Consider the following 26,874-nt stretch of genomic DNA (forward strand, 5'->3'; position numbering starts at 1 on the left):
GAGCCGTCTCAATGTGTAGGGAGAAGGCGGAACTACAGTGGTTCCTATGAAATGCACCTGAAATAAACTCAGGCCTGAGGGTCGTGTCACATCAAAACCAACCAAATGGAATGATGGAGGACTTTCTACTGTCTACCTGCCTAAACATGGGCCCTCTCTTGGTGGTTTTCCTTCCTGAGGGTAGGCCTCCAATGATCTTGGTCATCTCCAAGGTCATCCTTTCACTCAACTAAAACATGGTGCCCCACGTGTGACTGTGGGTACGATTTAATGACCCATTCCAAGGTGCCAGTTAGGTAAAAAAGCAAAACGTGTGTCTACAAGATGAGTCGCTATGGTAACAATGGCAAAACAGCAAACCCCTTAAGGTTTCTGCCTGCAATCCATCCTTGCAACAGGATTGATTTTTAAAACCCATGAATGGAACTCATGCTCTCACGTCCTGCGGTCTAAGGAGCTGACTTCCGAAGGCAGTTACCGTCCACAAATCGCTGGTGTTCGTATTAAGCACAGGTACCACTTGGTGGTAAAATTGGAAGGCGCTTCTCTGAACCTTTTTTTTTTTTTTTTTTCCTATTCTTGGGGTAGAAATATTCTTGGGAAGCTGGATAGAAATGCATTTTCATGTTCCGTTAATGCTTAGGCACAAGTTAGAAAACTGCTGACCATCAGTAAAATACGTCAGCACATCACGTTATAAAATAAAAAATGCAATTCAGAATCGCAGCGTGTGTATAATAGATGCGTGTCTGAGGAGACACACCTGGATCGGCGCAGCACACCATGATGATTCAGTGTGTATGCGAAAAATTGAGCTGTGTGCGACTACCCTGAAGTTCTGCCGTGTAAATTCATCGCTCAAAAACGGTTGGACTTGTCGTTCATTTGGCTCTAACTACGGTAAAACTTTTTTTATACACCACACTCTACCATGACAGCTTGCTAAGCGCCAAGCCCGGACAGTCTTACACGGCAAGGGTGAGGGCAGGAGAGCCGCTGCCTGGGATGCGCTGGGCAGCTGCTGAGCATGCGCGCCAGGCGGCCGCCCATCTCGGCCAGCACCCGGCCAGCACTCCCTGCAATGGACAGAAGCCTGAGCTCTCGCGGGTGCGTGGTGACGTCATCTGGGCGTGGCGCTGACTCTGGCTGGAGAGGAGGGTCCTGAGGCGCAGCCCCGGTACACAGGGGACGTCGGGGACAGTTTAATGGGACTGGTTGGGTCCCCAGTTTGGAGTTTCCAAAGCAGCTCCTCGTTGGTGCGGCTCAATCGCTTCTTCTCCTGGGTTTCTTTCTCCACGTATTCCTGGAGGTTCGCGTTTTCCTCCGACAGTTGTCTGCATGGGGGACAAGGACGGTCAGGCGGAGAGCATGTGGGGGACACTCAACCCCAGGTCAGGCTCAGGGGCCAGGGAAGGGGAGCCCGCTGGGTCAGGGACTAAGAAACTTAGCTGAAACGTAATGTCTGTCTCTTCCCCTCATATATCTACTGCCAGATTCTCTGTCAGCCCAAGGAACGTGAAAACCCTCTGCTGGGTCAGGAGAGGCCCCGTCATCACAATCACAGAGCAAACGCCAGAGGCCTAACACAGGACAAGCCGGTGGGACCCAGTGTGGGTGGGTGGGCAGCTGGGAGGCTGCTTTGTGGAGGGGGGGATCGGCCCTGGCTGTGGCATGGGGGTGGCAGCTGTCAGGCATCTGGAGATGTGGCTCTGGGCAACAAGCCTTCGAGACAGCAGCTGTCTAGCCTGTTACAGAAGCTGGCCTGCGGCCTCTCTTGTCGATGGATGATGACCCAAAGGACAGGGTCAAGACTCTAGCATCCCATCCTGGTACCCAGCATGTAATACACACTTGGTGGAGGTTTACAGACAAAGGATGTTGAATGAAAATCAAACAATGCTTTCTTCCTTGTGTTAAGAACCTTGAGTTGCTGATAGAGCCCTTGAGGAACTGAAAAATACTCTATTCCATAGGCATTGTGCCTCTGGACAGACTGGTGTCCCTCAAAGGCACCCACCCCTCCGGGGCAAAGCTTGCTCTCCCACGATTGCACCTTGCAGAGTCCTGGGGCTTGTGCCTCTCATGTGTTCCCTGTCTCTCAGTGTGAGGGTGCATGGAGGCTGGCAAAAAGCCTGGAGCAAGGATGAAAGGACACCCTCCCCATCCCCACCCCCCACAGTCCTTCCAGATGCCTCTGAGGAGGGAACAAGATGCTAGCACTGGAGGCTCATGAGCATGGCAATGACTCCAGGCACATGGGGTGTGTGTGTGTGTGTGTGTGTGTGTGTGTGTGTGTGTGTAAAAGCATGTGTCTGTAAATAGGGATTTAGTCTAAGAAAGTGTTAGCATGCAGGCACAGGCTCTGTGTGTGTGGTATGTATGTGTTGGTACTATGGGTTGAACTCAGGGCCTGGGCTGTGTCCCTTAGGTTTTTGGCTCAAGGCTGGTGCTCTACCTTTGATCCAGAGCCTTGCTTCCACCTTTTTGGTGGTTAATTGGAGATAAGAGACTTCACACCTTTCCTGCCCAGTCTGGCTTTGAAGCCAATTCTCAGAACTCAGTCTCCTGAGCAGCAAGGATTACAGGCACGAGCCCCTGGAGCCTGGCACAGGAGGGCATCTGAGAATGCACGTACATGCATGGATGTGTGTGTGTGTGTGTGTGTTCGCCCGTATACCCTGGAGTGTCTGAAGAGGATGCTGTGCGCTACATCATGGGTGCATGGAGGAGCCCAGGCCAGAAGAGCAGGCAAGGGCTCAGGCCTGGATCGCACCAGGATGGCTCAGCCTCAGGGTGGGGTGAGGAAGCCCTGCTGCTTCTTCTGCCATACTGGGAGTTCTAGAAGTCAGGGCTGAAGGGATGGGTGAGGTAGAAAAGGTGGAGTTCTGGAAGCTGAGGGGAGGTGATGTCATCTAGGTGTGTTTCTCCTTTGCTTGGAACTGCTTCTCTTCTCATTTTTTATGGAAAGAATCTCAGCCCCTTCCAGTGCTAGGGGAGGCCCCTGCTACTGGCCATTGCTACTGCCTGCATTTCCCTGGGGGTGGGGGACACTGGGGCCCAGTCAAGATGTAGGCTAAGTGGTACAGGTGAGCTCTTCATTTGGTCCTAGGGGAGATGCCAAAAAGAGGATGCAGGGACATCTCACAGCTCAGTGTGAGGCCGACTGGACACTGGAACCTGAAGAGACTCAAGGGCAAAGGCACTTGAAGGGTGCTACATGATCTATCAACACAGATGCCAGGCCCACCTACCTGGTGACCACCGTGTTTTGGTCAATCCTAGCTTTGAGGTCTTCATTCTGCTGCTGGAGAACTTGTATCTTTTCTTCCAGGATAATGTTCTTTTCCGCCTAGGAAGAAGACAGCAGTGAAGAGATTCTCGGCAGTGCCAGAGGTCAGTGGGGACCAGTGCCCTCTGCTTCTTTACTTGGGGTAATCATCCAGAATAGCATTTACAAAGGGTAGTTTGCAATGAACATGAGGGTTGTAAAACTCAGGCAAGAGAGACATGCCAGCATTTCTTTTGCTTGCTTGCTTGCTTATTTATTTATTTATTTATTTATTTATTTATTTATTTATTGTCAGTCCTGGGCCTTGAACTCAGGGCCTAAGCACTGTCCCTGGCTTCTTTTTGCTCAAGGCTAGCACTCTACCACTTGAGTCACAGCACTACTTCTGGCTTTTTTTTTTTCTTTTTTAAAAAAATTTATTTATTAATTAAACAAATTTTTTTTGACAAGGTGTTGTGCAAAAAGTGTACAAAAAGGTACATAGTAGGGCAGTGTGTACATTTCTTGTGATATCTTATACCTGTTTTTCTTTCCCTTCCCTAGGTCAGGTAGACATATATACAATATACAATGTACCAAGAACATATACAGTAGCCACGTGGCCAAGCCCAAGAAAATTCGCCTAGGGCTTAGACAATATGTCGACAGTAGTCTTATATGAACGTACATACGTAGCTTTTGAGCTATTGTATTCCACTGAGAGGTCAATTTTTGACCTTTATATGTTGAGTAGTTGTTTGGTTTTAGTTACATACTGTTGGGTCATTGACCCAATCCTGTGGGAAATACCATTTGACAAGCAGTTTTTGGTTTTACAGACCTGGTCTCTACTGTCTTTCCGTCACCCCATCTTAATAGTCATATATCAGGGAGATCATGCCCCTTTGTTTTCTGTGTTCTAGGCTTGTCTCGCTCAACATTATTTGTTCAAGTTCTGACCATTTCCCTGCGAATAACAATATTTCACCATTCCTAATCGCTATGTAGTATTCCATTAGTATAGGTACCATATTTTTTGGATCCATTCATCTGTGGAGGGGCATCTGGGTTGTTTCCATATTTTGGCTATTGTGAATTGTGATAAACATGGAAGTACAAATGTCTTTTTGATATCTTGGGGCCTGCTGTTCCTGATAGATGCCTAGGAGTGGTATGGCTGGGTCATAGGGTAGGTCTATATTGAGCTTTTTGAGAAACCTCCATACTGTTCTCCAAAGTGGTTGTACTAATTTGCACTCCCACCAACAATGGAGAAGGGTTCCTCTTTCCCCGCACCCCCTCCAGCATTTGTTGTTGCCTGAGTTCAGAGTATAGGCCATTCTAACTGGGGTGAGGTGGTATCTCAGGGTTGTTTTTATTCTTTTGCTTTCTTCTTTTCAATTAACTAGTTAGTGCCAGCGTTAGAGCATGAACTCAGGCCCTTACGCTTTCCCACTTGGCCTTTTCACTCAAGACTGGATCTCTACTACTTGAGCTACCTCTCTGCTTCTGGCTTTTTGCTGTTTAATTGGGGCTAAGAGTCTCAAGACTTAAAAAAAAGTCATTCCATTTATTTTGTTTATTTGTTTTTTTGTTTTTGTTGCCAGTCCTGGGGTGTGTACTCAGGGCCTGAGCACTGTCCCTGGCTTCTTTTTGCTCAAGGCTAGCACTCTACCTCTTGAGCCACAGCACTATTTCTGGCTTTTTTCTGTATATGTGGTGCTGAGGGATGGAACCCAGGGCTTCATGTATACGAGGTGAGCACTTTACCACTAGACCATATTCCCAGCCCTCAAGACTTTTTTGGTGCCAGAGGTTGGCTTTTAATTCAACCCTCAGATCTGTCTCCAGAGTAGCTAGGACAGATGGGTGTGAGCCACTAATACCTGGCAGCACTCGTTATTAAACAAAATAGAATAGAGAATGCCATAGCTGTCCAGGCAGGGTGGTGCACACCTGTAATTTCAATTAGTGGGAGATGGCAGGGGAAGCATTTTGTTTTAAGGCTGGGCCAGGCAAAAGAGTGAGACCCTATGTGAAAAACAAACGAAAAACAAAAGGAGTGTCTCAAGTGGTGGAGTGCCTTCAAGCATGAGGCTGTAGGTTCAATTTCCAGCTTCATTAAGAACAAAACCAAAGGAATGAACAAACAAAAAGAAGAAAGGAAATGCCAGATTGCATTGTATATATGATAAAGAGTAAGTGCAACTACATACATGTAGACATACATTTAATTTTTTTTTTTTTTTGGCCAGTCCTGGGCCTTGGACTCAGGGCCTGAGCACTGTCCCTGGCTTCTTTTTGCTCAAGGCTAGCACTCTGCCTCTTGAGCCACAGTGCCACTTCTGGCCATTTCCTATATATGTGGTGCTGGGGAATTGATCCCAGGGCTTCATGTATACGAGGCAAGCACTCTTGCCACTAGGCCATATTCCCAGCCCCCATCCATTTTAGTTTGTATATATTTGTGTGTAGACCTGGTTCCTGTATGTGTGTGTACAGAAACATATGCACATTTTATGTATATATTACATGTGTATATATGTTTTTAGGTATATACATATACACTATTTATACATAAAATGTGTGCGTGTGTGTGTATGTGTGCACATGCCAACCCGGGACTTAAACTCAGGGCCTTGGTGCTGTCTTTGAGCTATTGTCCCTCTACCACTTGAGCCACAGCTCCATTTCCGGCTTTTTGGTGGTTAATTGGAGTGAAGAGTCTCATGGACTTTCCTGCCCTTCAAACTGCAATCCTCAGGTCTCAACCTCCCGAGTACCTGAGATTACAGGGGTGAACCACTGGCACCCAACATGATTTTTACAGTGAGTATACCAGGTCCCTGCCATTGCTAGGGATAAACTAAGGACACTGGTGGGACTTTGCCTTTGGTCCTCAGCCGTTGGCTTCTTCCAAAAGGTCATCTACAAGGCTGAGGGTACGTGAACAAGTAAGGTGTGTGGAGGTGTGTGTACATGTGAGGGATCATGAGGGTTGGTCTGTATCCCTGGCCAGGCTGACCCACACCAGCCTAGTGAGACTTCTAGATTAATGGAAGGAAGGGAAGGCAAGTAATGTGGACATGTTAGGGCTGACCTGAAAACCAGAGTAACTAAATATAAGTCTTACTGTTAAAATTATAACAGCTTATAAACCCTGGTGGTGACTCCATGCTAGAGGGCTACACCCCCACCCGTGAGACTAGTTTTTCTTGTAGTTTGACATTTAAAAGTATAGGGAGCCCTTGTTCCCCTCTGTACCTGGGTAGCAACCATGGTAACAGAGAGTAAAAAAAAAAGATCATTGTCATAGACTATAGAAATAACCATAATAGTAGTAGAAATGCCATGGTAACTGTCGGGTTGGTTTACTTATGATTGAGTACTGGATTGTTTTAGCCCGCTCAAGCTTGCTTAGTGGTAATGGGAAAACATGGTAGCAATTGTTAAAATAAACTTGGTACTAGGTCAGGCTGACCACAAAATTCAGCTTCTGTAAACGGCTTGCTTAACCCATTTGTGACTTGCTCTACCCCCTGCATTAACCCTCTGCACCAGTGCTACATAACCACATGTTGTCAGTTCCTGATATTGAGACCAGTTCACATTATCAAAGCCAAGATAGATAACTGAAAGGGTAGATAGCCAATAGAAATAGAACAAGACTTGCTTGCTAAATGCCATGCAATCAAGTATCTGCCAAGTTGGAAATACCCTGCCCCTGTTGTAATCACAATAAAAACCCTGCCTATCTGTGGGTCAGGACCCTCAATCCAGATCCACTGCGTCGGTGACAGTTGACAGTCCAGGCTCAAGCTTGCAATAAAGACTCTCATGTGTTTGCATTGGGATCGGCTCCTTGGTGGTCTTTAGAGACCAGAAATCTAGGCATAACAGACACACATCTTCCTTCGAGGCTCTGGGAAGCCAGGACACAAAGCAAGGAATCTGGGAAGCTCTTCTTGGCTTTGTAGATGACAGAAGCAAAGGTTTAATTTATTTTGTACCATACTAGGGTTTGAACTAAGGACCTGGGTGCTGTCCCCTAGCTTTGTCACTCAAAGCTAATGTTCAACCACTTAAGCCACAGCTCCACATCTGGTTTTGCTGGTTACTTGGAAATAAAGAATCTCTTGGATTTCTCAGTTTGGGCAAGTTTTGAACCTGGTACCTGGCTTTATTTTGTAATTTTCTAAAATGCACACATGTCTTTTTTGTAATCTATTAAAAAGCAATCCTAAGGGGAAAAGGAAGGCTATGTAGGCACTGTGCCCACCTCCATACAAAGGAGGCTGTCATAGGATCAGGCTCTATGCGCCTCTGGTCTTGAGCCTCATGTTTGGGGTGACAACTGATAGCTTCTTTTCCCCATGGAGTGAGCATCCTTGCCTCATTGTCAGGTGCTCAGCCGGAGGCCCACTTGAGGGACCAGTGCGAGCAGGATGTCTGTTATGAACTGAATCTTGTGTCCCTCCATAAAGGAGAAGTTGGAATCTACCCTCCAAGGTGATGGAATTAGGAGATGGGGATTTAGGGAAGTGATTAGACCATGAAGATGTGGCCCCCATCACAGAGATTAGTGAGCTTATAAAACACAACCCCTTGCAACAGTGCTACTCACTGGACACTATGTTGGAAATGAACTATACAATTTGTGGGTGGGGATGGGGGGGAAACTGGGAAAGAGTGAGGGAAGGGGTGACATTGTCCAGAAAGAAATGTACTCATTACTTGACTTATGTAACTGTTACCCTTCTGTACATCAGCTTTATATATATATATATTATTTATATATATATAAATTAAAATAAAAAGCCCACAGAACCCCAGAGTACTCTCCTGCCCTTTCTACCATGTGTGAGTTTGGAGCACTGGGTCAGGGCTCCATTTAGGTTTGGCTACTCATTACCTGCAGCTGAGTCTCTGCACCCTCCCCAGGCCTCCACCTCACCTCTGTAAAATCGTACTGGTCCCCAGGTGAACTGTTGGAAAGGATGGATGCCTTGCACAGAATGGGGCATCCCATAATGATGGACGTGCCCTTGTGCCAGCTCTCCACACTTCCTCCAGGGAGAGGGGTGACATAGCACTTCCACAAGAAAATTAGAGCCAAACAAAGATGATATCTGCCAGGTGGCCAGAGGGTCCCCAGGACTTGACACAAAGATGCCACCTCTGAGATTCCTTATTAGCACTCCTGGTTTTGTTAGATGGGCCTAGACCTCAGCTATGGACTTTTCCTTCATGTGCGCGCATGCGTGGCGCAGTACCAGGGATTGAACTCAAAGCCCCGGCACTGTCCCTTAGCTTTTGTACTCAAGGCTGATGCTCTATCTCTTGAGCCACAGATCTACTTCTAGTTTTATGCTGGTTAACAGGCTTTTCTGCCTGGGCTGGCTTCAAACCATGATCTTCAGATCTTAGCCTCTGGAGTGGCTAGGATTACAGGCATGTGACACCAGTGCTTTCAGCTATGGAATGTTCGGAGCCGTGGGTGGGAAAGAGGCATGCGTCACTGGACACTGCCATCCATGCCATGGATATGAACAGTGGGGGAAATATCAGGGTAGTCTCACGCCCAGGTAAGCCAACCAACTTACCAGCTTTTCCAGCTCAATGATCCTCTTTTCCTGCTGGTGTATTTGCTGATTCTTCATCTCCAACACTTGCTTCAGACTCTTCATATCTTCTTCCAAGTGCTGATAAGGGGCCAGTGCAATCTACCAGGGAGAGAGCAGTGACTGTGGGCCCAACTCTCCAGCGAGACGCAGGGTCACCTGCTCAGTGTGGCTCTGAGCAGCTCCCTGGTGAGTGGCGGGGGGCAGTACATTGAGGGACCAGGAGGCTCTCTGTATCCCTAAAAGAATTCCCTCCTCCTTACTTTCCCATTGACAGCGCCCTACAAATCCAGCTCTGGGGAGGGGGAGTGAGACGTGGGCCTCATCCACCGGAAGACCTGGGTTCTAGAACTGTAACACCATTTCCGATAAGCCACATGAATATATTTAGTGTATTTCAACAGAAGAAATTCCCCCTGTCTACAATTCAGCATTATCTGGGCGCCACATATTTTATACAGAGATACTATATTCGATGGAAGGAGATTTTCCAGACTGTTTTTTATGGGGGCTGGGGGGGGGGAGGGAAGGGAATTAATTCCCTTTAACTTTCTAACTCACTCCTTCTTAGACAGTACTGTTCTGGACCAGCCTAACACACTGTTGGGGAAATGGACAGTGGGGTGGGGTGGGGTGGTGGGCTAGCCCAGCCACAGTGAAGTTTCTATGGGTGCAGCACATAACAGATCAATGGAGAAAGCCACAGATGGGGTCTGTCAAAGGGGAAAGGTGCTGATATTGTGGTTTTTTGGGTTTTTTTTTTGGTAGTCCTGGGGCTTAAGCTCAGTGCCTGAGTGCCGTCCCCAAGCTTCTTTTGCTCAAGGCAAGCACTCTGCCAACTTGAGCCACAGCGCCACTTCTGGCCTTTTCTATATAATGGTGCTGAGGAATCAAACCCAGGGCTTCATGTTTGCGAGGCAAGCACTCTACCACTAGGCCATATTCCCAGTCCCTGTGCTGACATTGTTTAAAGCTCTCAAGGAGGTGACCAGCTGTCACTTCACAGCGGATCAGCGTGGAGGCCTCATCCCTGAGGCCTGTGGAGGAGGTGAGGCCTTCCCTGTGGCACTGTCTAGCCTAGACAGTGGCTACTACCTCTAGCTGCTCCTCTGTGTTTTTCCTCAAAGCTTCCTCAAAGCGCTGGGCACGATCCCGCAGACATTGGCTCTGGAAGGTTAGGGTGTCCACCTGGTCCTGTAAACAACAACAAGACACAGCTGAGATGGGCTGGGCTGAACAGACACAGTTGGGGAAAGCATGCTGGCCATCTTACCTTGGGGTTCTTTCCAAGGTCTCTCATGGGGTCTGGCTAATAAAAAGGAGACATTCTAGCTCCTTGGTTGGCAGTACTTTCTTTGGCTAAGCCTCTCTCATTTTCAGCTCCCTGCTGGTCTGCCATCAACCTTTCTGGCCCCAGAGCTGGGTTGCATGGCCCTGATCAGAGCTTCCCTGGGACTTGAACCACTCAGTCTCATCATCTTAGTTGAAAGCCTCTCCCTGTTAGGCTGCTGCCCCTAGCTCCAAGTAGATTCCCAGCATGGCAGCTCTGTGTGTGTATGGTGATACAATGAGAGGTGCCTGAGGGACATGGAGCCTCAGTGCCCAGAGCAGAGGTGACTACAGACCCCTCCCTACATATCCTCAAATCACAGTTGTCATCTTGAACGATGCTTAGTGGTCCCTTGAAACTCTTGATTCTCATACCTTTATCGTGGAATCCCTCATACTAAGAATCACAAACTCCTTCACTCAACTACTCTATTTCAGAAATACCAAAATACAGGGAACTAGAGATTAGACATCCCCCTACCCTTTTTGCAAGAGAAATAGCTTCATTCCAGCAAAACAAATAGTAGAAGCAGGATAAGGTAAAGTCTGTAACTCTGCACATTAACAACAGAGATGATTGAAGCATTTGTCTTCATTTATTATGGCAGAGGGTCCGAAGCTTACAATTCTCCCCAAGCAGGTTCCCTTTGCCTTTGCTTTGCTTCCTTGCAATTATTCCTTTCCTCTCCTCTCCTCTTCTCTTCCTTTTTCTCTTCTTTCTCTTCTCCCTTCTTCTCCTCCTCTTTCCCTTTCCTCCCCTTCCCTTATTCCCCTTCCCTTTCCCTTTCTCTTGACTCCCCTCATCTTCAATCACATTTTGTGTGTGTGTGTGCACACACACTCATGCATGCATGCACACCAAAATTAGCGTTGAACTCATGGCCAGAACACCATGCCTTAGCTTTTTCTGCTCAAAGCTGGTGCTCTACCACTTGAGCCACACCTCCTCTTATAGCTTCTTGCCAGGTAATTGGAGATCAGAATCTCTTCGATTTATTTGCCCAGTCTTCAGATCTCAGTCTCCTGGGTAGCTAGGGTTGCAGGCATGAACCCCAGATGCTCAACCACTCCCAAACTTTTGAACAGTGGACTCCGTAGCCGAGAGGATGGCCTCTGCACACGCCCGGCTTCTTTCCTAGCCATGCAATCTCTCTGTGATGCACATAGCCAGGAGGAAGTGAACCATGCTGGGAGAAGGAAGATTTCCTGTCTATTGCAACCATGGAAATTATCTTCCACAATTTGCAGACACAAATGCCTGGGCAAAAGTTAGTGAGACCGTCCCCCCCCCCCCCCATTTCAACACACAAGCCAGATGTAGTGGCTAGTATTTGTAGTCTTGGCTATTCAGAGTCCTAAATAAGAACTTAAAGCTCAAGACCTTAACTGAAAAATTACCTAAAGCGAAAAGGGCTGGTAATGCGAATCAAATGGTAAAGCATCTGCCTAGCAAGTGTGAGGCCTTAGGTTCAAACCCAAGTACCATCCAAAACAAAACAAGCAAGCAAGTCCCCCCCAAACCCCCCAAAACCCCCCATGACCACCACCAACAATCTAAGTTCAGAATTTCTACAGCAAAATGTAGGGGATGGCTATATCTTTAAGACCTGGGACTGCTGGCTGCCAGCTAGTCCCACCTCCTTCCGGTCCGAAACTGGAAGAGACAGCCAAACCAGCCCCATCTCTCGTCTAGCATGGGTGTCATAATGGCGTGGTTGGGCGCCCAGAAGGCAGTTCTGTGGGAAGTGACGTTAGCCCGTGGGGGAGGTCCTAGGGCGCTGCTCTTGGATGGACATGCTCACCAGCCCGTGGCTAGCTCCTGGTCAGTCCCTCCCCTTCCCTCGTCATTACTGCTATAAGTCTGATTGCCCCGCCCTTGAATAAACTTAGAAAAGCTCTTGAAGCTGACTCCGAGGTGTCCATGCTTTCCTGGCCTCCTAGGCGAGTATAGGGAGGGGGAAGGGCATTCTCCCAACCACACGCTGACCGAGGCTATCCGTGACCCTCGCTCCCGCACTACTTCCTACTGGCCAGAGGATATGCGTTGAGAGCGATAGGGGGACACATAAGGGGATGAAAGGCTTGGTATCTCCACAAATGAGAAGTAAGATTTAGCCTGGCAGCAAAAAGCTTTCTACAGGCAGTTCCTCCCTAGAGTTGGGATCTGCCCCTGATCTTCCACAGAGGCAGCTGGCTAGGGGGCTGGAAGGCAGGAGGCGATGGTAGGTGACCTGGGTGCCCTTGCATTCTTTTCCTAGAGACCAGCAGGCAGCCAGGCAGCCCCTGGGGCATCTGAGACCAACTTTTCCTCAGGTGGTAGGGAGATGCGGAAAGGGTGCAGTTCATCCATCTTTAGGCAATCGAAATCCCTTAGACAACTCCTAGAGTGTGGGCTTTTTGTTTTGACCTTCACAACTCACCTGGTACCATTCCCTGCCTGGAATGTTCTCTTACCTGTCTCTTCCCTTTTCTTCCAGTTCCACTGTCACTTCTCTGCTGTCTGATCGCAGAGAGGTCCCAGAAATCCTCCACTTCTGGAATGTTCACTAGTTGTACCATTCATTCTGTGCTAGTGTGACTCACCTCTTGACAACTCTCTGTGCCCTAGCTTTCTGAGGAGACAGCCAGTCCCTAGAGGGCCAGAAGTGCATCCTCTTTACCTCTATCTCAGAAGAGGTGCAAAATCAGTCTCCCTTTCCTTTCCTTTCCTTTCCTTTCCTTTCCTTTCCTTTCCTTTCCTTTCCTTTCCTTTCCTTTCCTTTCCTTTCCTTTCCTTTCCTTTCCTTTCCTTTCCTTCCCCTTCCCCTTCCCCTTCCCCTTCCCTTCCCTTCCTTTCCTTTCCTTTCCTTCCCCTTCCCTTCCCCTTCCCTTCCCCTTCCCTTCCCCTTCCCTTCCCCTTCCCTTCCCTTCCCTTCCTTTCCTGTCCTGTCCTTTTCCTGACTCTTCCTTTCCTTCCTCCCTCTTTTCCTCCTTTCTTTCTTTGTGCTAGTACTGGAGCTTGAACTCAGAGCCTAGGTGCTGTCCCTTAACTTTTTCACTCAAGGCTGGTGTTCTACCACTGGAGCCATACTTCTATTTCCTGCTTTTTGCTGGTTAGAGTCTCATGAACTTTCTTGCCCAGGCTGGCTTTGAATCTTAGGTCTCAGCCTCCTAAGTAGATAGGATTACAAGCATGAGCCAACCGGCACCAGCTCTGGATAAGTGGATCTGAGTGGGCATAAAGATGTTCCTGTTACCTGCATATCACTTAAGAAAACACTAACCTGCAATGACAGTCGTAGTTTCTCAAAATTTTCTTCTAATTCCTTCTTTTCAAGTTCATGGGTAGATATCAGTTCTGGAGAGAAGATAAAACATTTTTAAGTTAGTATTTATAAAAGATATTTATTAGCATCTATTACTTGTATTAGGAGCCATTTCTTTGTGATATTTCTATACATGTATATGATGTACTTTGATACTCAGCCCTCCACTTCTCTCCTTCATCTTCCCTCCCTCTTAAAAGTTTCAACAGCTTCATTGTTCTTTTTTCATACATGCATATAAAGTACTTCAATCATATTCACCCTCATTCACCTCCTTGTTAGTACCCACTCCCCAGCATAACCTGTCTTATTTTCCTGTGTTTCATTTTTAATGATATACAGTAGTATCTCAATTGTACAAAGAAGCTTCAGTATGGTGATTCACATGTCCATATATTATAATTGAGTCACATTAATCCCTCTATTGCTTAGTCTCTTTCCATGTCCCTTCAACTCTGCTGTTCCGTAGCTTTAAGAGAGTTTCCTCAATTATGTCTTCATATATAGACACCATGCATCTTGATATTAACCATCCTCTATCATTAAAATTTGGACTTGCTTTTGAAAAGGATAACATGACTCTTTTGGCAGACCAGTAGTGATGACCTTAGTCAATAAATATCTCCTTAATATGACAGATTCAAGGCTAAAGAGTCTCCTCCATTCGTTTCACAAGGAGAAGGAAAGAACAAAGAAGGGGAACAAAGACAGTATGCATGAAGGCGCATAATGCACGCGCACTTCTGTGTTCTGTTATGCCACAGGCACACGCATGCACGCTTTTGCATCCCACTATACTATGAAGATTCACACGCATACTTCTGCATGCTGCTCTATCATGGGCACATGTCTGCATCTTGCTCTACAGACACACACACACACACTTCTGTGTCCTGCTGTACCATAGGCATGTGTGGGCACACTGCTGGATCTTGATGTTCTCACACTTTTCCTAATGGTGAAACAACTGCATGATCCACAGCAAATGCCCATTTTCTTCCACCCACGACTTTTCCTTCCTAATGTGAAGTGGCCATCTGGGTCTGAGGAAGAGGCTGCCCAAAGATTGTGGGTCTGCAGCCATCATCTGCTTGTCAGGCTGTTGGAGAATGCATGGGGTAGATGGGCTCAGGGCTGGACTCCTTGGTGCTTTGGTAAGAAATACAGATCCTATTACCTCAAACCAAAAGGCTTCTGTATAGCTAAAACAACAGACACTAGACTGATGAGACAGCCTGCAGAATGGGGGATCTTTGCCAGCTACACATTTGACAGGGGACTAATAACCAGAATATACAAAGCACTCAAAAAGCAACTCCCAAAGAATAAACAATCCAATAGGTGAATAAACTGAACACACAATTATTTTTTTGTTGTTGTTGGTGGTCATGGGGCTTGAACTCTGGGCCTGGGCACTGTCCTTGAGCTCAAGGCTAGCACTCTACCACTTTGAACCACAGCACCACTTCCGGTTTTCTGGTGGTTAATAGGAGACAGGAATCTTACAGACTTTCCACAGCTTTGAACCGTGACCCTCAGATCTCAACTTCATGAGTAGTTAGGATTAGAGGCATGAGCTACCAGTGCCAAGCGGGACAGACAATTGTTGAAAGAAGTAGAAATGAGAAGCACATGAAGACATGCTCAACATTCCTGGCCATAAAGAAAATGTAAATCAAAACAATATCGAGATTGCATCTTAGGACAGTCAAAATGATAATCATCAAGAAAACAAGGAACAACAGATGTTGGTGAGGATGCAGGAAAGAAGGAATCTCAACAAACTATTAGTGGGACTGTGAACTAGTGCAACCACTATGGCAATCAGTATGGGAGTGTCTCAAAAAACTAAAACTAGAACTATCATCCTTATGACCCAGTATTATCACTCTGAAGGAATGTAAGTCAGGATATAATAGTGGTACCTGCACATTCATGTTCACTGCTGAACTGTTTATAATAACAAAACTATAGAAACAGCCCAGATACCCTCCAACCAACCAATGAATGTATCAAAAATATTGGCATATATACACAATGGAGTTTTATTCAGTCACACAAAATGATGAAATAGTGTCATTTGGAGGTAAATGGATGGAACTGGATATCATTAAGTAACCCAAGTTCAGAAGGACAAAGATCATGTTTTCTCTCCTATGTAGAATTTAGTTCTAAAATATACATGCATACATACATACACACATATATATGTTATACATATGTAAAGCCACACAATTTTGTGGACAGTTTGAGGGGACATGGAAAGTGGGGAGAGATTAAGAGAATCATGGAGGATGAATAATATAAACCTTCACTGAGTCTATATTTGGAGATGTATGAGGAAATTCACTGGAAGCTGTTGAAATAATAGAAGAATATTGAGGTTAAGGAAAGAGACAGTAACAGAAGGTGTTAATCTTTTTTTTTTTTTTTTTTTTTTTTTTTTTTTTTTTTTTTTTTGCCAGTCCTGGGCCTTGGACTCAGGGCCTGAGCACTGTCCCTGGCTTCTTTTCGCTCAAGGCTAGCTAGCACTCTGCCATTTGAGCCACAGCGCCACTTCTGGCCATTTTCTATATATGTGGTGCTGGGGAATTGAACCCAGGGCTTCATGTATAGGAGGCAAGCGCTCTTGCCACTAAGCCATATTCCCAGCCCCCAGAAGGTGTTAATCTGATTAAAATATCATATACCCAGGATTACCATAGCAAAACTCCTTTGTACAACTAATATATGGTAACAAAAATTCATGACAGGAATATACAATAGGTTCTACTGGGGGGTAAGTATCAGTGAGAGGGTTGAGGGTGAATGGAGAGGGTAAATGAGGGTGTATATGGTCAAGTATTTTGCATATGTATGAAAGTAGAATAGTAGAAATGTGTTGAAATTGTTTTAAGTAAGGGGGAGGAGCATGAGAGGGATGGAGGGGGTGAGTTTGGTCTGTGTACATTATATTCATGTATGGAAATGTCACAATGAAATCTTATGTACACAAATATATGCTAATAGAATGTAAAAATAAGAAGCAAGAGGAGGAGAGGAGGAGAGGAGGAAGAGGAGAAAGCTAGGTGCTAGTGGTTCATGCCTGTAATCTTTGCTTCTCAGGAGGCTGAAATCTGAGGATCGCAGTTCACCAGGCTGAAATTATCTTTAAGTAGCAAAAAGCCAGAAGTGGAGCTGTAGCTCAAGCGGTAGAGAGCCAGCCTTAAAGCTAAGTCAGGGTGCAAGACCTTGTTCAAGCCTCAGTACCAGCACAAAGTAAAAAAAAAAAAAATAGGAGGAATACAATGATGATGAGGAAGAGATTCCTAGGATTTAGACAGAAGGAAGGACTAATGAAATGGTTCTTCTCAGAGGGTTTGCAGCAATTTGGTTCTGTGAATAGCAATAGTTTGCAATTTAATCAGAGAGTTATTAAACAAATGGGTCTATCTTCCCATGTAAAGGCCTTGTGAGCTGAGTGAAGCTACACAGTCAATTTGTTCTCATGTTATAACTAGAAGGAGAGAGTCTCATTAATCAGTATGGATTACACACTTGGAGCAGGGGCTTCCTGCAGACTAACAATTAACACTTTGGCATGAGCTACAATAGGAAAAACTTGGTAGTTCTCATTTAACTAATGGTGGTTATCTTTGCTAAAAAAAAAAATCTCGTGATTGTAGCTTGAAATTTACATTAGAAATGTTACCCCCCACCCCCACTTATAAAGCCTACTAGTTTCTGGCCCAACTGCTTCTTGTAAAGAATGAGATTTTTAGGAGGAGGTAACAAGTTGGATAAGAAATGAGCTTGTGGGCTGGGAATATGGTCTAGTGCTTGCAAGGCAAGCACTTTAGGGTTTGATTCCTCAGTACTACGCATATAGAGAAAGCCAGAAGGGGCACTGTGGCTCAAGTGGTAGAGTGCTAGCCTTGAGCAAAAAGAAGCCAGGGAGAGTGCTCAGGCCCTGAGTTCAAGCCCAGGACTGGAAAAAAAAAAGAAAAAAGAAATGAACTTGCCTTACATATGAAACTGTAACCTCTCTGTACTTCACTTTGACAACAAAGAAGGAAAAGTAAAACCTATTTACATTCTTAAAAAATGAGATTTTAAAACCACTGAACACATTATTCTGGTTATAATAATATAATTTTAAGCTACTGTTGCATACACCCACACTGTCCTGACATTATGTATATCTCAAAGGCCTTGGAAATAATGTCTAAGTAAGAACTAATTTTTCAGAGGAACTCTGGAAAGAAATGGTGGCAACAGGTAGGTCACATCATTTGTGTTTGTGGTCCCTTTTTAGAGATCACTGCAGGGATGACATGTCAGTTGTCATTGGTAACCCAAGAGAAGGTGATAGAAACCACTGTTTACTCTGCAATAGCTATGTCCTCACAATGTACCTTTTTTTTTTTTTGGTGCTAGTAGTGGGGCTTGAACTTGAACTCAGGGCCTAGACTCTCTCCCTTGCTTTTATGCCAAGACTGGCACTCCATCATTTGAGCCACAGCTCCACTTCTGGCTTTTTTTTTTTTTTTTTTGCCAGTCCTGGGCCTTGGACTCAGGGCCTGAGCACTGTCCCTGGCTTCTTCCCGCTCAAGGCTAGCACTCTGCCACTTGAGCCACAGCGCCGCTTCTGGCCGTTTTCTGTATATGTGGTGCTGGGGAATCGAACCTAGGGCCTCGTGTATCCGAGGAAGGCACTCTTGCCGCTAGGCTATATCCCCAGCCCCGACTTCTGGCTTTTTGATGGTTAATTGGGAGGTAAGAGTTTCACAGACTTTCCTGTCAGGGCTATCTTTGAACAGGGGTTCTTAGAGCTCAGCCTCTTGAATAGGCAGGATTACAGGCCTGAGCCAATGGTAGCTGGCGGGACTTTTTGCTTTTTAATACTTCCTGGGCAGAAAGTTGGTGCATGAAGGAGCTGATAACATGAGGTGGGTAACTAAGCAGTGAACTTTGTTTTTTACAAAGGATATTTCCAAAAAATAACTTAAAAAATTTCTAATGTGCATGCTCAGATTTTTAGTTGTTAAATTATTTAGATTTCATTAAAATATACTTAACATCTGGGAAAGAAAGTAAAGAGGGGAAATTTCTAAAATGAATTGCATGTATCAATGCAAATCCATGTGCAAGTTTAAAAGGAAAATCCTAGTAGAACCTAGTAACATTTTTTGTTTGTTTTGTTTTTCCAGTCCTGCGGCTTGAACTCTGGGCTTGGACAATGTCCCTGAGCTTTTGTGCTATACCACTTGAGCCATAGATCCACTTCGGACTTTTTGTGATTAATTGGAGATAAAAGTCTCATGGATCTTCCTACCTCCAGCAGCTTCTAAGAGAGATTCTTTAGATCTCCATCTCCTGAGTAGCTAGGATTACAGGCATTAGCCACTGGCCCTCAGCAACATTGTTGTTATGACTTGAAGAAAACACATTAGGCTGATTTCTGTTATATACCGAAGTTCCTGAGGCAGGCTAATGTTATAAAGAAAGGAGATGTGTTTAACTTATAGTTACAGTTCTGGAAGTTCAAAGGTTCCCAATAGTTCTTAAGGCTTAAATTTCTAGAGGTTCAAAGCTCCAGAAGGACTTATGATAGGCACATGCTACAGTTCAGATCTGGAATGTTCTCCAAAGGCTTGGTCTCAAGGTGGTGCTTTTTGGAGGTGATGGAACCTTTATGAGGTGGAACATAATGGGAGGGCCTTAGTTTATTGAGAACATGTGCTCAAAAGGGACTAGAGGACCAGGCCCTCTCCTTGCTCTCTTTCGTTTTCAGGCCACATAGTGAGTTGTTTTGCCTCACCAAGTAGTCCAGTCATGATGAGCTCCTCCTCTGCAGGTCCAAGGCCATGAGGCCAATGGACCATGGATTGGAACCTCCCAAAAGGAGCCATAATAACCCCCTTTTTCTTTATAAGTTGATTATCTCAGGTATTGTATTAGAGCCATGGAAAGCTAACACAGAATACATGCAAGAAAGAGCTGACATCACTAAACAAACAGTAATCCAAGGACACTAGGTTCCCACAGTTCCTTCTAAGTGCCCCCAATGACTTAAACACCTCTCATTGGGCTCCACTTTTTTTTTTTTTTTTTTTTTTTGCGAGTCCTGGGGCTTGGACTCAGGGCCTGAGCACTGTCCCTGGCTTCTTTTTGCTCAAGGCTAGCACTTTGCCACTTGAGCCACAGCGCCACTTCTGGCCTTTTCTATACATGTGGTGCTGAGGAATCGAACCCAGGTCTCCATGTATACAAGGCAAGCAATCTTGCCATTAGGCCATATTCGCAGCTCTGGGCTCCACTTCTTAAAGGTTTCATTTTATTTCCTCTTTGACACACTGGCAAATCTTCTGTCTTTGATCTTCACTGGCAAATTCTATCCCATGAATTCGAGGGGAACAAATCACATTCAAACCATAGCACAAAGAAAATTTGATTACAAAATGTGGACAGGAAGATCTGTCCATGGTGAATGTGGATGAGGGGTGCAGGCTCTGAGATGCTCCCCAAGACAAAGTATAAGAAGTCTATGCGTGGTTGAGAAGAGGGATCCTCGAGTTTCCTCACCTCAGCCCCATGGACAGAGCTGTGAAAAGTCTTGGGGCCCTTCCGAAGGCCAGGCCAATCCTATCAGAATCCTGGTGAGTACCATGACAGACAAGGTGTTTGTCTTTTGTTATAGATCCCTAGGTGATCCTCAAATTCAAGCGAGGCTGAGAATAACTGCCTGGGAGAGAGACAAAGAGCTACCTGGTTCTTTTCTTACATGGTTCCTTGAGCATGTTAGGCATATTACACCACTGAGCAGCATCTAGCCCTAGCTGGAGCCTTGATTTCTATGGATTCTTTCACAGGAACCAACACTAAGGGTGCATCAGGGGGAAAAAAAAGGAGGCAAATGAGGAAAGAAGAAAAGAGAGAAAGTGGAGAGGAGGAAAGTAAGAGAGGATGAAAAGGAAAAGGGAGAGGGAAAGAAGAAGAAAGAAGGAGAGGAGGAGAATAGTAAAGATAAGAAGAGAGGAGAAGAGGAAGGAGATGAGAAAAGGAGAGAAAGGATAGAAAAGATAAAGGAGGAGAGGATAGAAGAGGAGATGAGAAGCGTAGAGGAGAGAGAGGAGGAGAGGAGGGCTCCTTGCTATGTAGCAGGCCCATCATGCACAGCCCAACCTTGCCCCTGCACCTTGGACTTTGTGGTCGTGGTCATCTTGCAGGATGGCTATGGCGACCGTGTGGTTGTTCTCCATCTCCAGGAGAGCAGCCTCATGGCTGGTGGTGATGTCCTCCACCTGCAGGAGAAGCAGCACACAGGTTATCTGGAGATCGGGAGCTGTGGTTTGGGACATCCTTGGTGTTTGCAGAGCACAGATACAATTCATGGCCCTGAGGGTCAGGACAATGTCATCTACAGAGAGACAGACACCTGCTGACTGGTGCCCTTAATGTGGGACTTTGCAAGCAGATGGTGCCTCTGTAGAGCCCTGGCCTGGCTTCTGGACTGTTCCTACCCTGTTCCCTTCCTTTCTGTTGCAATGGAGAAGGGAAAGGAAAGGTCAGCCTAAAAGAAGGACTTGCAGGGCAGGGCTCATACCTGTACTCAAAGCGACAACAGCAGCACTCATCTCACTGCCAGGAAAGCTAGATCTCATTGTGAAAATGGGCTTCGTAGGGAATGATTCACTCCTGCATACTGGACATTCTTTCACTGGATATTCTTTTTGAACTCAGGGACTGAGTGTTGTCCCTGAGTTTTTTTTTTTTTTTTTTTTTTTTGCTTAAGTCTAGCATTCTACCTCTTGAGCTATAGCTCTGTATCCAGCTTTTTGCTGGTTAATTGGAGATAAGAGTCTCACAAACATTCTTGCCTTGGCTGCCATCTAACTTTGATCTTCACATCTCAGTCTCCTTGAATAACTAAGATTACAGGCAGATGTGAGCCACTGGTACCCGGCTGACATTCTTGATTAAATAATATTTTAACTGTGGTTCAGTGCTGTGAATCCATTCAGCAGCAAGGCTGATCACAACACTTTGAAAGTGTCCAGATTCTTTTTCTTTTTTTTGTAATTTTGGTGCCAGAGCTGATGGTCAGACTCGGTCTCAGTGCTGTCCCTTAGCTTTTTGGCTGAAGGCTGGTGCCCTACCACTTGAGTCACACCTCTATTTCTGGGTTTTTTGCTGGTTAATTAGAGATAAGAGTCTTATGAACTTTACTACTCTGGCTGGCTTTGAACTGCTGACTTCAGATCTCAGCCTCCTGAGTAGCTAAGATGACCAGGCATGAGCCACTGGCATCCAGTTGAGTTCTTTCATATGAAGCTTTTTTTTTTTTTTTTTTGGCCAGTCCTGGCCTTGGACTCAGGGCCTGAGCACTGTCCCTGGCTTCTTCCCACTCAAGGCTAGCACTCTGCCACTTGAGCCACAGCGCCGCTTCTGGCCGTTTTCTGTATATGTGGTGCTGGGGAATCAAACCTAGGTCCTCGTGTATCCGAGGCAGGCACTCTTGCCACTAGGCTATATCCCCAGCCCCTTATATGAAGCTTTAACGGACTCGTTGTTCAAGCCTTTCAGTCTGGTGGGAAAATAAATGACTGGTATCTTGTTAAAAGGAAGAGGAGCTACCTTTTGTTTCTGTTAACCACACAGTGCACAGCACACTTTTTGGACATGAGACCCAAACATTATCTGAAGCTCACTATAATGGAAAACTTCATTGGTTTTGTCAATGACTCATTGGTTTCTAAATGATTCTAATTTACTAGAGACTTGCACAAATTACTATGGGAGGTTTCAGAAAGGAGATAGAGAGATGGGTTAAGTTCTAGAAAGGTCCATGGGTCCTTGGAGTGAACATGGCCCAACTGGCGATACTATGTTATGTTTGGAAGGAAAATGCAAGCCTTTCTGATGTGTTGGAAGACATGTCAGTTGACTTAGTGATAGTGGAGTATTATGACCAACATTGTAAGGATGGTAGGAGGATGAGATACATCCTCTAACTGCTTTGTGAGTGAAATCTTGTTCTAACTCTAAGTCCTTATGGGACTAGCAGGAACACAGATCGTCTGAGCCACAGCTGAGCACAATGCCCCTTGTTTTGCTGCGGCTCAAGCTTCATGGATCATTTACCTTTTTTGTTCTGGTGTTTTTTGTTTTACAGGTGCCAGTCTTGGGGCTTGATCTCAGGGCCTTGGCACTGTCCTCGAGCTTTTGTAATTAACAGTGCTTTACCACTTAAGCCACACCTCCACTCCCAGCTTTTTGGTGTTTAATTGGAGACAAGAGTCTCAGAGACTTCCCTGCCTGGGATGGCCTCAAATCATGATCCTCAGATCTCAGCCTTCTGAATAGCTAGGATTAGACATGAGCCATTGGTGCCTGGTCTCATTATAGTTTTAAAAAAATTTTCCCTCAGCTAGGCACTGGTGGCTCACACCTGAAATCCTAACTACTCAGAAGGCTGAGAAGGATTGTTGTAGTTTGAAGCCAGCCAGGACAGAAAAGCCTTGAGACTCTTTAACTACTAAAAAGCTGGAAGTGGAGCTGTGGTTCAAGAGGGAGAGCACCAACCTTGAGTGAAAAAGCTAAGAGACAGCATCCAGGGCTTGAATTCAAACTCTACAACTAGCACAAAATAAGAGAAGGAAATAAAAAAAAGGATAGTCCCTCAGTGAGGAGAGAATGTTGTCTCTTAGGAACCATCCTCTCTTGTCACAGCATTAATCCCTGTGACTTCTCTTCCAGAGGCACTGGGTGCTTTCAGGCATCTGAGCTCACAATCCTGAGGCACCAGGAAGAATAAAGTGCCTGCTTAAGAAGATCTTCAAACATCTGAAGGCATTTGGGTAGATTTAGACAAGACTCCCAAGAAATGTGAGATGATTTTCTGCATTGTAGATCACAAAATCAGAGATAAAAGAATTCTCAGACTACTAGCAAGGTTGTGAGAGGGGAAGCATCCTTTTTGTTCTGTTAGAGCCAAGATGCAGGATCATTCCTCTCTGCAGCTGGCTGGGTCCCTCACTAGTACAGTCCAGATGGCAGGGGGCCCATACATAGGTACCATGTGATGAATCTGTTGCTTTTGAAAACAATGTCTGACTTTACGGGACTTGGAGACAAGGGAAAAGCAAGGAGCAGCTTTGGTATAAGCAGACTGATATGCTGCCTCTTTCTACCCATCTCCCTTCGGTGCTGGATACTGGCATGTCTGCCTCCTACTGTTCTGATACTGACAGGCTCCCTGGAAATTGTTCCTTGATATCCCATGGGAGAATTTCCCTGTTAATATTGCTGTGCTACAGTTATATAGGATGTCTACTTTGTGTGTGTACATGTACACGCATGCATGGAACTACTGGGGTTTTTGAACTCAGAGCATGGATGCTATCCTTGAGCTTTTTGTTTTTCGTCATGGCTAGCACTCTATCATTTGAGCTACATCTTCACTTCTGGCTTTCTGCTAGCTAATGGGAAATAAAAGTCGCATGGACTGTCTACCAGGTTGGCTTTGAACCGTGGTCCTTAGGTCTCAGCCTGGTGAGTAGCTAGGATTGGAGCATGAGCCACGGGCACCCAGTGGAACTGTGATTTTAGACAAGGAAAACGCTTGCTGAGAAGATGAGATTGGAGAGTGCCTGGAAGGAAAAGGCAATGGGAGCTAGGCAATGTCCAGGCAGGGGACCCAGCAAGCAGAAAAGGCCTGGGGAAGAGGGAGGGAGGCTAGAGCCACTGGAGAGGCAGAGAGTGGACTGAGTGGGCCTTCCTGCTGCCTCCCAGGCCACTGTCCCCAGCAGCTGCCCCCAGTGCCACCTGCTCCTGCACACTGACCTGTTCCTCGTGCTGACATCGGATTCGCAGCAGCTGGCCCTGGTGCTCCTCCTGCAGGCGTTCTGTCTCCACCTGGAATTGCAGCTGCAGCCTTTCCTGCAACTCCTGCAGCTCGGCCTGTTGCTGCCAGCCCAGCCTCCGCAGCTCCTCCTCGAAGCGCAGCTCCAGCTCCTCCTTCTCCTTCTGCAGCTTCTCACACTTGGCGGCATTGAAGGCTGCCAGGGAGCACAAGACTTTCTTATATGTCAGGGGTGGAAGGAGAGGATGTGTGAACACCCTCGGGAGACAACCAAGGGTGTGACAACCCCCACCCCACCTTGTGTGTCATGTACTGGCAATGACACTGATGAATCCGTATCTAGAATAAGTCAAACAATAAAGTTCACACAGGACAAACACAAATGGCCAAGAAACAGGAGATGGATGGTCCTCACTATTCAGGATAGAAAAATCATGCAAAGTGAAGCAAAATGAAGTTGCCATCCATAATGCTGATGGTGTGGTCATGTGCTGTGCTCTATGGAAAGAAGGTGAGAAGTCTGGTTTGATGGGTGGCTGAGGGGAACAGAAGAGGGGAACAGAAGAGATGCGAATGTAGGCAACCTTCATAAGTCAGATGACAGGGATGGGGTGCTGGGGTGATAGCTAAGGAATAGAGCTTTCTCCTGGGGTGAAGAGAATGTTCCACAATTTGCAAACATACTGACAGCCACTCATTTGTCTACTATGGCTAGGAGAGTTGTGTGGCATGAGAATTATGCGTCAGCAAAGTTCTTCTACCCCTTCTCCCCGCCCCCCCCCCCAAAAAAAGGGAAAGGAAACAAGAATAAAAACCTATCAAGAGAGGTATCTCAGAGAATTACATCTGGATTTTCTGTTTTGTTTTGTGCTGGTACTGGGACTTGAATACTGGGCCTTGATTCTTGCTTGGCTTTTTCACTCAAGACTGGTGATTTACCTCATTACCTCCATTTCCAGCCTTTTGCTAGTAAAAATTAGAGATCAGGTTCTCTCAGATTTGTCTGCCTGGCTGGCTTTGAACTTCAATTCTCAGATTCTAGCCTCCAGAGTAGCTAGGATTACAGGGTGAGTCACTAGCACCCAGCTTTGGAGGGTTTTACAGAAAGGAAATTTGTAGTCTGATATTAAACTTTATATACTAATGAAGATACATGGTAGCATAATAAGACAAAAATGAAAACCTTACCACTATACGATTGTGTAAACATACACAGACAAAATATAAGACTGATTTCTGCAGTTTCTGCACTGTAGACATATTGAGAACACACAACTTGAATGGGAAGCATGAAAAATGCCAGTCATTTACTTCATCTTCGGAAAGTATTGTTTCTCGTGATAGATTATCTATCCTGTGCTAAGATAAGCATTTTCAACCTCAGAAAACCAAGGGAATAACTTAATCACAATGGATTATGAACACAGGATGAAACAGTCCAAAAGGTAAAGAAATGGATAAAAAGAAATGGGTTATACTGGTAACAAAACCTCAAATGACACACTGCTTTTAAAATGACATTTTTACAAGGGCACAACATTTTGAAGATGTCCCATTTGTCCTGGAGAAAAACTAGGGAGCAAGATGAATACATGGGCTCCATCCAGAATGCATACAGAGTAAATCTTACAATGGATATCAATCAGTAAGTAGCAAAAAGAAGACATATCTTTTTGTACTGACATGGAATGATTCTGTAATATGTTAACTGAAACAAAAGAAGGGGCACAGAAATAGTGGCATTATATGATTCTATTTGTCATTAAAAACTATTTACACTTCTCTTCCTCTCTAGGAGGCTGTGTTCTAGGCTATCGGAGTCACATTAGAGTTACTCCCTACCACATGTGTGTTTAATCATAGCTCTGTTATTTGCACACTTTATGAGTAAAATACCTCAGGGGCTGGAGCTCTCACTCTACTTTCTTACTCATAGCTAGTGCTCTACTATTAGAGTCAGTCATGACTCCAGTCAGTCACTTTGCTGGTTAATTGGAGATAAGTCTCACAGACTTTTTGGCTTGGGTTGGCTTCCAATTATGACCTGGTCTCAGCCTCCTGAGGAGCTATGATTACAGTCATAAGCCACTAGTAAGCAGCTTTTATAAGCAAACACATTTAAGAATCACTATCATAATTAAGGAGAACAGTAGGTTTTTTTTTTTTTTTTTAAAGATATCTAGTGTAGTTGTGACGACCGCCCCCCCCCCTTCTGTGTGCTGGGTATTGCCCCCTTTGCTTTTTCACTCAAAGCTGGTAATTTACCACTTGAACCATAGCTCATGGCCTTTCCTGCGCATGCTGACCTCCAACTGCGATTCTTAGCTCTCAGTGTCTTGAGTAGCTAGGATTATAGGTGTGAGCCATCGGCACCCTGCAGCCTTTCCTCTTTTCCTTGTAGTTTCATTCATGTCAGTGGCAGGAGGATTCACAGAACTGGCACACCAAGGCAATCAGAGATGATGAGTTTTCATCAATAAACCATTAATTTTGTAGGCCTTAGTTTGG

The 26,874-nt window shown here is 45.5% G+C and overlaps 1 protein-coding gene across 2 annotated transcripts in view; it reads right to left on the bottom strand.

Moving 5' to 3' along the window:
- Positions 1-976: 976 nt before the first annotated feature.
- Positions 977-26,874, bottom strand: part of Mtus2 (microtubule associated scaffold protein 2) — a 540,827-nt gene continuing 514,929 nt past the window's right edge. The window contains exons 9-15 of one of the 2 annotated variants that reach the window (XM_048341576.1): positions 24,348-24,562; positions 20,701-20,806; positions 13,482-13,555; positions 9,985-10,083; positions 8,872-8,991; positions 3,252-3,349; positions 977-1,334 (exon numbers count right to left, since the gene is read on the bottom strand). In XM_048341576.1, coding sequence (XP_048197533.1) covers positions 1,121-1,334; positions 3,252-3,349; positions 8,872-8,991; positions 9,985-10,083; positions 13,482-13,555; positions 20,701-20,806; positions 24,348-24,562 — 926 coding nt within the window. In that variant the 3' untranslated portion in view covers positions 977-1,120. Of the gene's footprint in view, positions 1,335-3,251; positions 3,350-8,871; positions 8,992-9,984; positions 10,084-13,481; positions 13,556-20,700; positions 20,807-24,347; positions 24,563-26,874 lie in introns of those variants that run through there. The other variant, XM_048341577.1, reaches the window with a different exon arrangement.

Source organism: Perognathus longimembris, chromosome 3, assembly GCF_023159225.1.
Source record: "Perognathus longimembris pacificus isolate PPM17 chromosome 3, ASM2315922v1, whole genome shotgun sequence".
Taxonomy (NCBI): Eukaryota; Metazoa; Chordata; class Mammalia; order Rodentia; family Heteromyidae; genus Perognathus; species Perognathus longimembris.